Source organism: Sebastes fasciatus, chromosome 8 (assembly GCF_043250625.1).
Source record: "Sebastes fasciatus isolate fSebFas1 chromosome 8, fSebFas1.pri, whole genome shotgun sequence".
NCBI classification, from domain to species: domain Eukaryota; kingdom Metazoa; phylum Chordata; class Actinopteri; order Perciformes; family Sebastidae; genus Sebastes; species Sebastes fasciatus.
The window spans coordinates 1,366,931-1,379,373 of NC_133802.1; the positions used below are offsets into that span (position 1 = coordinate 1,366,931).

The 12,443-nt window shown below is 37.2% G+C and overlaps 1 protein-coding gene across 1 annotated transcript; it reads right to left on the bottom strand.

Annotated features, from left to right (window-relative positions):
• Positions 1-346: 346 nt before the first annotated feature.
• Positions 347-9,144, bottom strand: LOC141771924 (uncharacterized; the record flags this gene model as incomplete). Its single annotated transcript, XM_074642435.1, has 4 exons — positions 347-3,130; positions 5,206-5,350; positions 8,390-8,707; positions 8,814-9,144. Coding segments are annotated over 4 exons (960 nt in total), but the record flags the coding sequence as incomplete, so codon positions are not given.
• Between the last annotated feature and the right edge of the window lie 3,299 nt (positions 9,145-12,443).

Here is a 12,443-nt window from a genome sequence, read left to right on the forward strand (position 1 = left end):
ACCATCTGTTGTGGTTATTTGCATAAAAACACACAATTAAAAAGATTATGATTATTTAAATATAATATTTATAATCAGGTCATAATTCCCTTTCTATTATCTATTTTATATTGCTGTGAACAAAATAGCATTTGGTCGAAAAACAAGATTTTGCATAGGGCCCCCAAAAAGTTAGGACCGGCCCTGCTTGGAACCGCTAGCTGGAACCGGCCCTGCTAGCTGCGCTCCTAAAGTTGGAGGAGCTGCTGGAGATGCTCCTGTCATGGGGAGAGATGCAGCATGTTGGTACGGACTAAATTCCTTCATTGCAGCCTTATTATCCATTGAGGACGAAGAGAGGAGGAAGTAAATAAATAAGTGGTTAACATTAGTAACATGATTTGAGCTGTTGCGGAGTTTTTACTCCTCGTTAACGTAACGTTATCTTCAGCTCACGACGGCTGCCGGCTCGTTAGGGAGCGTTAACTGTAACGTTACCGTTAAAGGGACTCAATCTAAGAATCAGAAATTGCTTAACAGCGACACCTGTGGCTGTTAAGTTAACTAAAGTCAGCGTCCTGTTGCTCGCACTTGTGCTCGCTCTACATAGACATGAATGAACATCGGTCAAAACAGTGAGGCATCACACGTCAGCTAAAACCACAATATCACTTTATATTTCACCTGCTTGGCAGTAATGTTAGCTAACCAGACAAAGGTCTCTCCATGAATCGATGCTGATCCTGTGTTTCCTGCTTCAGACTCCCGACCGCGGCCGCAGGGAACAGGGGAGACACCGGAGTTTTGGTCAGAGACGATAACGTTACTCGCTGCGGTGCACAGTCTATTCAGTCAGCAGCAGGAAACGACACGGGACACCTCTGTTGGTCTGGAGGAGCTGCAGCATTATTTCTGCACAAACGTCCATTCACTAGATATTCTCAGAGCTAAACTAACTCTCCTGCAGTGTGGAGTGTGCGCGCATGCACGTGAGAGGTGGAGCGAGAGAGCGTGTGAGAACGAGCGCGGTGTGTGATGTAGGCATGCAGAGGAGCAGAGGAGCAGAGTACAGCAGAGACTCCGGCCCTGGAGACCAAAGCTACGGTCTCCCCTGTGTCTTCTGGCAGTGGTCGGGGGTGGAGCAGGAAGAGTTGACACTGTTTAACAGACGGGCTTCACTAGATACAACTGTTTTGGTGCTTCCGTGTAGTTTGTGTTGGAACAGCGTAGCCACACGGGAGCGCGCATAAGACACCGACCCGCAATGATTTCTAAGAGTGTAAGAAGTTAGAAACGGTCCCTTTAACATCAGACAGTCTAACGTTAGCTAACTGGTAACGTTAATACTAGAAAGTTTGCCTCATTGACTTGGGAATAATTCCCCATTGCTTGAAAATAAGCATAATAGGTCCTCTTTAATTATTTTGACAATGTTTTAATGTGAGTCGTACTGAATCAGGGAGCAGCTTCTCGCACTGAGAACAAATGGAGAACAGCATGGGTCGAGACTCGACACCACTGCCCAGTTTTACACGGCAGTTACTGTTCATCAGATGTTCAAGGATTAGATCTCATGCTTTCTAGCTTCTGATGGGAATGCTGTCATAGATGTTGTATTCTGTATCGAGCACTGAACATATTCCTCTGCCAACACTTGGAATTTTTTATCAAACCAACATAGACAATATTTCCATGCTATAAAACACCTCACCGCTGATTCATTGTTTGTTCAAGAGATTAGTTTCCAAATATGTGGGATGAGGTATTTGCATTTCTTTATGTTCCGAAGAAACTATCCTTGTGTACATAGGCCTGCATCACTCATCATAAAATTTACAGTTGTACCTGTAACTGCTTTACACTCACTGAAACAGAATCTGCAACAACAGCAAGCTTTATTTAGTTTTATTTACACACACTCCTTTGTTTAATTGTCTCTCAAATCATACTTATATATCAAAATAAAGCCAATATACAGTATTAGAAGTCGGTGCTAATGCGAGGGCTTCGTTAAGGCATCTTTTGGAACATGATGGAGATGAGAGTCATGCTGTTTGTGGGCAGGATCCGTGGGTTCGGCTTTCTGTTGTAAAATTAAGTCCAGGGCCTGAAACACGCCCACTGTTTCCTGATATTCTGTTGTATGACCGGTTTACATGGAAGAATGGAATGGAAATAGTCATTAGTCATGGTGATAGGGGAGATAGCAGGTCAGCAGTAGATATCTCATAGAAGTGGTGTACATCATCTGAAAGCTGGCAACCTGAAGATTAATTTGAGATGCAGTGTGTGTCAAATTGTTCTAGTCATGAATCAGAAATAAACATGTATTAATTAATTAATTATTTAAAATAAATTGTATATGGGTAATAAAAATAACACTTTTATACTACTTTCAAAAAACTGCACGTTTTCTGTCCCAAACTGCATGTGATTATCATAAAGTGGGCATGTCTGTCAAGGGGAGACTCATGGGTACCCATAGAACCATTCATTCACATATCTTGAGGTCAGAGGTCAAGAGACCCTTTTGTAAATGGCCATGCCGGTTTTTCCTCTCTAAAAATTACCCTAACTTTGGAGCGTTATTTAGCCTCCTTCGCAAGAAGCTAACATGACATGAACCTACTGGAGCCTCTAAAAGACAGTAAAGTCGGCAGGTCTCAGAGGGTTAAAACTATTTCATTTTAATATAAAATGTAACAAATGCAATGTTATTATAGTAGCCTATTATTTTAGCAAACATGGTGACAGATCATTCCTCTTTTTTTCACCTCTTGGTAAGGCAAGCAAATACCTCACATAACTTGTATGTGTATGTGTTGGTATTGGAAAGCTATCACTTGAAATAGAATACAACGCTGATCAGTTTGATAAATGCTGCAATGAGACACTGATAAACACGCTGACGTGTACGTTATGACTCAGACTCTTTACAAATCATTAACATACGACTTCCAAAGAACTACCACTGTAAACTGCAGGTCAGTGAGCCAACTGGGGCAGTCGCCTGACGCGAACCCTCCTCTTCCTCTGGGCACGTTTCTGTCTTGCTTTTGTACATTTGAGTACTATGCACAGAAATATCAGTAAGGCCGCAAAAGCACCCCAACGCAGCAATGTATACCAAAATGGCACTCCTGTCCATGCCCTGTAAAGACAAAGATTTTTGATAAAAGACTGATTTTTAGACAACAAACACTTTGTGGATCCATTTTTAGATATATTAATGAATGAATCTAAAAAGTATAGTATAGTATAGTATAGTATAGTATAGTATAGTATAGTATAGTATAGCATGCTTTAGTATAGTAGGCTATAGTACAGTATAGTATAGTATAGTATGATATAGTATAGCATTGTACAGTATAGTATAGTATGCTGCTATAGTATAGTACAGTATAGTATAGTATGATATATTATAATAGGCTATAGTATAGTATAGTATAGTATAGTATAGTATAGTACAGTACAGTACAGTATAGTATAGTATAGTATAGTATAGTATGATATAGTATAGTACAGTATAGTATAGTATAGTATGATATAGTATAGTATAGTGCAGTACAGTATAGTATAGTATAGTATAGTATGATATAGTATAGTACAGTACAGTATAGTATAGTATATTATAGTATGATATAGTATAGTACAGTATAGTATAGTATGATATAGTATAGTGCAGTACAGTATAGTATAGTATAGTATAGTATAGTATAGTATAGTATAGTATAGTATAATATGATATAGTATAGTATAATATGATATAGTATAGTATAGTGCAGTACAGTACAGTACAGTACAGTATAGTATAGTATAGTACAGTACAGTACAGTATAGTATAGTATGATAGAGTATAGTACAGTATAGTATAGTATAGTATAGTATAGTATGATATAGTATAGTATAGTGCAATACAGTATAGTATAGTATAGTACAGTACAGTACAGTACAGTATAGTATGATATAGTATAGTACAGTATAGTATAGTATAGTATAGTATGATATAGTATAGTATAGTATAGTACAGTACAGAACAGTATAGTATAGTATGATATAGTATAGTATAGTGCAGTACAGTATAGTATAGTATGATATAGTATAGTACAGTATAGTATAGTATAGTATAGTATAGTATAGTATAGTATAGTATAGTACAGTACAGTACAGTATAGTATAGTAAAGTATAGTATAGTACAGTACAGTATAGTATGATATAGTATAGTATAGTGCAGTACAGTATAGTATAGTATAGTATGATATAGTATAGTACAGTATAGTATAGTATGATATAGTATAGTATAGTGCAGTACAGTATAGTATAGTATGATATAGTATAGTATAGTATAGTACAGTACAGTACAGTATAGTATAGTATAGTATAGTATAGTATAGTATAGTATAGTATAGTATAGTACAGTACAGTATAGTATAGTATAGTATGATATAGTATAGCATTGTACAGTATAGTATAGTATGCTGCTATAGTATAGTACAGTATAGTATAGTATGATATATTATAATAGGCTATAGTATAGTACAGTATAGTATAGTATAGTATAGTACAGTACAGTACAGTACAGTACAGTATAGTATAGTATGATATAGTATAGTACAGTATAATATAGTATAGTATAGTATGATATAGTATAGTACAGTACAGTATAGTATAGTATAGTATATTATAGTATGATATAGTATAGTACAGTATAGTATAGTATGATAGAGTATAGTACGTATAGTATAGTATAGTATGATATAGTATAGTATAGTGCAATACAGTATAGTATAGTATAGTATAGTACAGTACAGTACAGTACAGTACAGTATAGTATAGTATGATATAGTATAGTACAGTATAGTATAGTATAGTATAGTATGATATAGTATAGTATAGTATAGTATAGTACAGTACAGTACAGTATAGTATAGTATGATATAGTATAGTATAGTGCAGTATAGTATAGTATAGTATGATATAGTATAGTACAGTATAGTATAGTATAGTATAGTATAGTATAGTATAGTATGATATAGTATAGTATAGTGCAGTACAGTATAGTATAGTATGATATAGTATAGTATAGTATAGTACAGTATAGTACAGTACAGTATAGTATAGTATAGTATAGTATAGTATAGTATAGTATAGTATAGTATAGTATAGTATAGTATAGTATAGTATAGTACAGTACAGTGTAGTATAGTATGATATAGTATCGTCACCTGCTAAAAAACAGATCTTGATCAGTTTGATTGATTAGTAAAGACCGGTTTCTTGTGTCAGAGTGGATTTTCACGGTGGTTTGCTGGATTTTCACGGTGGTTTGGCAGGTGCTCATTCTGTTGTCACAGTCATAAAAGGGTTGGCCTGATGATTAAAAAGAAAGACATTACAATGGCCTTCTTTTATGAGCTTGTACTTTGTGCAATAAGGATTTCACAACAGCCCCAAAACAAATCAGACCCTATCAGTCCATTCTATAAAGCCATTGTTTATAATGTATTATATATTCCTATTCATATTCCCCTTTGTGTGTGATTTTTATAGAATGTTTGTTTATAGAAAAATAAGACAATCCAATTGAAAACTGGTGCAGTATACTGTATGTGTCCTTGCAAGTTTCTTTTTTAATACGGCCACTAGGAGTCGCCAAAGTCAAATCCTACACACCAGGGCTTGAATCCATTATAGCCTAACCATAGTCATAATAAAAATAATGTTAACTATATTCATGATGATGAGGCATATCAATATCAATAATTTACAATATCCCAATCACCAATTTTTCATGAGGTGGAGTTTTTTAATATGCTTTCATGGTAGTGATTTCCTATTCTATAAATGAAGGATGTATTTGGATGGCAACCATTGCCATGTGTTGATCCTGACATCAGAACCGCAAGAACAAATTGTGAAAAGTGTGTTAGCACAGAGGAAGCAGAGCCACAGCCTTACCAGAAGAGCAAAACTGACTCATAGACCCATAAATAACTGATTCTTGGCTTCCTGTTAACTTTTATCCTCCACTTGTACTATGTAAAGTTTTAAAGTTGAAAAGCATAAAGCTAGGTTGCTTTGTTTAGCCTTGATCTATAAAACTATACAGTAAAACTTCAAAACAGCTGATGAAATGTTATCTGGAAGCAATAAGCATTCATAATGACACAAACCTTATTAAAAGGTTATATTGTACATACTGGATAAGCACTGTATAAAAGCACCTACAATATATGCACTTATTAATATCAATACACCTTTGACTTTACTTTAAACAAACCGCGAGGTGTCATAAAAGCATAATTATATGCCATAACCACACTCACCATTTATTATGGTTGCAGAAAACACATTAAAGCTAGAGTTGGTAATCTTCAAAAACATTTTTTGTTATATTAGTTGAAATTTTCTTAGCATCCCTACAACAATAAATAAATCAAATGCTCTGACCAGACTGGATATAAGAAGCGGCCTTAGTCACTGTGACGGTACTCATTGCTTTGTGGACTGCTGTTTTGAAGCTTTGAGTTCTGCATTTTGGTCGTAGCCATCTTGTGTTTTTGCTACCAGAAGTGATACGCGAGGGTGGAGCTAAGTACAACTGAATGCTGAACAAGACATTTTTAGGCGACCAATATGTTACAATTAACTTTTATGAACTGAAAACACACTGTGACAAGGGTTAAAGTTTTAAGAGGAAAACACAGACAACTCCCAGACCGGACAATGCCGTGGTAGAGACCTGTCAATCACAAGGTAGCCCGCCCTAAAGCATCCCCTGCTTTATGGTCTATCTGACTCTAAATGGGACCATCATTTACTAAATGAACATCATGCTGTATTGAAGAAGACTTGAAACTAGTGATTGAGAACATAAACTCATGTTTACAATGTTTACTGAGGTGATAAATCAAGAGAGAAGTAGGCTAATTTTCTCATAGACTTCTATACAACCAGAGGAGTCGCCCCCTGCTGGCTGTTAGAAAGAATGACATTTTAAGGCACTTCCTCATTGGCTTCACTTTTCAGAACCAGAGGTTGCCCACTGGCTCTCACAAAAAAAAAACGGTATCTGTGACTGTCGCATGACTGTAATAAACCCGTACAATAATTTAATTCGGCCCAAATGAAATGATTGGACGGGCTATCGCCTGCCTGCCTGCCTGAGTCTTCTGCTAGCTTGACAGCTGTGAGTACTAACAATAGCCATGTTCATGGTTTAAGTTCATTATGAGATGTTTACGTTCATAATGATAATTCAAGTGGAGTGGCTTTTGAGGGAGGCCTGAAGGGACGGGCTGTCAGTGTTGCCGACTTCCTCTCTAGATTTAGGGATTTTTGGAGCTAATGCTGCTAGCTACTTTCATTGGAAAAGAATTGGCAACACTGGGCTGGGTTTTTGGTTGGATAATGTTAAAAATCTACCGTAGCCTACTCTTGCTAGTTTCTTAAGTTTACCAACTTTGCTTTAGAGTTCATGAACATTCATACATAACCGATAGAGCAAAGCATTATGAGAGATTCTGAGAATTATTCTCGTGAGGTAATGTCTTAAAACCAGGGCTGTCAAAGTTAACGCGATAATAACGTGTTAACGCAAATTCCTTTTAACACCACTAATTCCTTTAAATCAATCAATCCATCGGTACCAACAACGTCATACTAGCTTGTCATGAAGGAGGCTAAATAACACTCTGAACTTGCGCTAAATTTTGGTGAGGAAGAACTGGCATGTCCATGTTCAAAGGGGTCCCTTGACCTCTGACCCAAGATATGTGAATGTAAATGAGTTCTATGTGTACCCACGAGTCTCCCCTTTACAGACATGCCCACTTTATGATAATCACATGCAGTTTGGGGCAAGTCATAGTCAAGTCAGCACACTGACACACTGACACACTGACAGCTATTGTTGCCTGTTGGGCTGCAGTTTGCCATGTTATGATTTTTAATGCTAAATGCAGGACCTGTGGGGGTTTATATCTGTCATTGTTTTGTGTTGTTAATTGATTTCCAATAATAAATATATACATTTGCATAAAGCAGCATATTTGCCCACTCACATCTTGATCAGAGTATTAAATACTTGACAAATCTCCATTTTCCGGTACATTTTGAACAGATAAAAAATGTGCAATTAATTTACGATTAATAGCAATTTAATATTTTAATCGATTGACAGCCCTATTTAAAATCTTTACTTGTAATGTCTGATGTCCTTTTGTTGTATTAATACTTCTGCTATAAAGAAAATGATGCTGACTATGATGCATTATAGCATTTCTTATAAATAATTCTGCATGTGTTATGAAGCATTCTGTGAAGGTATCGATATAAAACATTCTAAACACAGGCTTCTTATAAAGTGTTCTTGCTTTGGAGAGAATACGACATGACATCCGTTCTTACCCTGCATAGAAACGGCATAGATACAGCTGTGGTCTGCAGGCGTCAGAACCCGCACAGAGAGGATATCACTCTCATGACTGCTTATGTCATTACTGGCTATACAGTAATAATCGCCGTCCTTTTGCACAGTGCCGCAGTGTAGGTATAAGTCTGACGAGTTGTGAAGCAGAAAATCCTCATGGTGTGTGTGTTGGTACCAGGCGTAACGGACACCAGTGCCCTTTGTACAACCACAGCGCACGGTCACTGGCTGACCCCAACATGTCGGCCTGTCCACAAGAGAGCTCAAGGGCCAAAGTCTGGGTTTAGATACTGGAACTGGCACAAGAAGAAAGCAATATATTGGAATTCAGCTTGATAGTATATAGGAGTAAATGTCCAAAAGCAATCCATAAATGTTTATAACATTGTGTTTTATTCTTACCTTCAGTGATAACCACTTTAACTGAAGTCATGATGTCAGCATATATTTTGTCAATCCCAACCCAGTACACTCCAGCGTCGTCAAATTGGAGATTAGTGACTTTCACAAACAGGCCTCTTCTTCCTGTATCTACTATTTGAGACCTGTGTGTTTTTCTGGGACTGCCATCCGAATCTACCAAAATCTCACAGGTGCTTCTAGAGTCCCCACGGCACCAGTACTTTTTACTGTACAAGAATCGGTTTGCTTCATACTCGCACTTAAGAAGGAGCTCACCTCCAATATGTGCTCTGATGTCCCTTTTATCACACTTGAGCTGAAGACTTGCTGAAAGACAAAAGTCCAATCAGACTGAAACTGCTCACAGCAATCAGATAAATACTCTTGTTTCTGGTTGTTCCACAATATATTCAGCTTTCTATTTAATTAATTTCCTTTTTGACACAAATTTTGATATTAAAGTGGCAGTAGGCAGAACGTTTTTGGCATCTTTGGGCAAAAATTCCATAATAACCTTTCAGCATATTGTAATTCAAGTGTTCTGAAAGAAAACTAGACTTCTGCACCTCCTCATGGCTCTGTTTACAGGCTCCTGTGATGGGAGACTTTGGCCAATCACAGGTCATTTCAGAGAGAGAGCGTTCCTATTGGCTGTTCATTCAACGAAGGCAGCTGTCAATCACACACAAACTCCAATCAAATGGTCAAACTAGGCGGTGCTGATCAAATATGAATCTATATTCTGTTACTGTAATGCCTATTTCTCTCCTCAGATGTTTTCAGAAACATCTTGTAGTGTACTGTTTAGCTGTAAAATTAGAAAGTTTATAGCTTGGTATTTCCTCAACTGATCTCAACATGGCGGCCGGGTCACAAACTTTCTCATTTTACAGCTAAACAGTGCACTACAAGATGGTTCTGAAAACATCTGAGGAGAGAAATAGGCATTACAGTAACAGAATATTGATTCATATTTGATCAGCGCTGCCTAGTTTGACCGTTTGATCAGAGTTGGTGAGTGATTGACAGCTGCTCAGAGATGGCAAGGCTCGGCTCTGTTTGGTTGTTTTCCTCCGGTCTGTGAAATCTTGCAGATGCCGTTTGGAGCACCGGAGGACACCGTAGGACACAGAGACACATTTTTTCAAATTACCTGTCTCATGCACTACTGTCAGGATACAGTGATATTTTTATTTATATTTGTATTTATATATTTTTTTGTCATATTTGTTCCATTTCCACCCACTGCTGCTTTAACTCATTTCATTTTCATTTTTTTGCCCACATTTTCATTTTCATTTTGCAAAAACATGCAAAAGCATCAATAGGTCACACAAAAATTCCTAATGTCAATTCAAGTGGGTTGGCAGCACATGTTGGTTTTCAGGTGGTTACGTTAAAAGTGAAATTACAATTGCATTTATAAATACTTTCTGTGCATGTGAAAGGTTTTTTTTGTGTGTAAAAAATATTTCCACGTTGGGCAGATCACACAAATTTCACATATTAAGAAGACTGCATGTTGTGAGAATATAACATGATAAAATGGTTATCATAAACATATCCAAAAATCATGAACTTATATACATACATACATACATGCATACATCTATACATACATATACATATACACACACACACACACACACACACACACACACACACACACACACACACACACACACACATATACATACATACATATACATACATACATACATACATATATACAGTATGTATTTATATACATACAAATATGTACATATATACACAGGTATTGGATGAATAATAAAATTACAGTCACTAATAACTTTGTTATTGAAACAGATGTTTTTAAAAAAAACTGCCCATTAAATGGACATTCTAATCCAGTTTTTCATTCAAAATGCATAGAAACTAGTTTCCTTTTTAGTATTTTGAGTATTATAATTATTAATACAAGTAGCCCACTCACCATGAAAAAGCCAAATCAGACACAGTGTCCTCATTTTGATGTTTAAAGTAAGTCTGTGCAATCTCACTGACTGTAATCGGCACACAGGAAGCTGTAGAAGTGGACTGTGGTGCTTGCAGCTTCCTGTAGGTGCATTGTGGTTTAAAGAGATGCTTTCGTGTGCTGCTATGTATGCCCTGAACACACATACTGTACGTCATACTGCACAAATTAGGTTGTGTCATTGAAAAGCCCCTTGAAACACTAGTTTCATAACTGGGAAAACTGCATTTTGAATACGGCAACACACATTGCAGTGTTACTCGTTCTTCCACCTTTGAGATAATCATTCCACTCGGTCACTTAGATTGTCGTTAGACTGTGTTTCTATTTTGTCACAAACTAGCCTAAAGTCAGTGACAAAAACACAGATTCACGCAGTAAATAAACTTTAAATAAGTTAAGTTTATTGTAAACTTAAGGTAAAATATCACTAATTATGTTAATCAGGTAGGTCAGTAATTAATCCAGCGTAGTGTGATAGCCATCTTTTACCCAGATCTGGCCATATTCTACTAATGTAACGTCATGATCCACCAGAATAAATGATCAAATGTAGTTTAAGAAGTAAAATGTACATTAGAAGGTGTCTTCTGTAGACAATTTTCACTGAAAAACATCATCCCTTCCCATTCAACACAGTCACTCTACTGGATGGCAGCCATCTTGGATTTCTGAGTCAAAAGTATGTCATAACGTCAAACTGATGTTAAAATTGTAATCCCCGTGGTCGATTTACACGAAAAAGGGTCTTCATACGTGATTCTAAGTGCTGTTTGGCCCTCTGGCAAAAAATCCCAGGATGTTTGGATGGGACCTGGGGGTAAAAGATTTTAATTTGAGGTTCTGGACCTAACTATGATGGCTGCAAATAATTCATTAACCTTCACCAAACCAGCTGGTGGGAGGAAGAGAGAAGAGAGATGTTAGAGATGAAGCCACTTAAATAGACTGAGGCCCAATTTACTCAGATGCAGGCAGCTTCCTGACGTTCTTCCTTACTCTGCTCATCGGTTCCTGAGCCAGGAAGTGAAACCAACCATACCAGCAGCATGCAGAGGTGGAGGGACGTCACAATTTGCAGGAACAGATTGATTCAATCCGATGATGATAAAATCCCACAAACCTCTGTGTAAATTGAACCACTTAGTTCCATGTTAGTTTAGTATAAAGCCACTAGGTGTCACCATGGTAGTGATGTAGTGTGCAACATCTGCTGAATGCAGTGTGCAATGTTTCCTTCATCCTGTCGACTGAGGCACAGTAGACTACCTCTCACATGAACTGCATGTCCGTTACTCTGGTAAGTATGTTCTCAGTACGTCTTGATACTGGTATTTGCATCTTTATATCATTATGCTAGCTGCACAGGGTATTCGTATATATGTACAGTATACGTTTCATCATTTTTATTCATACTCTTATCCAGCTTGCTATGTGTAAAAAAGAGAAGTTGTACGGGTGACTTAATGCCCATAGTTCCTTCAAACAGAGCTCCTCCAATTGCTCTTTAAAGCCCATTAGTCAAATTAGAAACTGTTCACCCACTAAACAAATTACACAGGCACGGCTCTAGCCCTTTTGGTGCCCTATAGGCGAAATTTGGATGCCGAGCCCCCCCACCCCCTGCTGCGTCT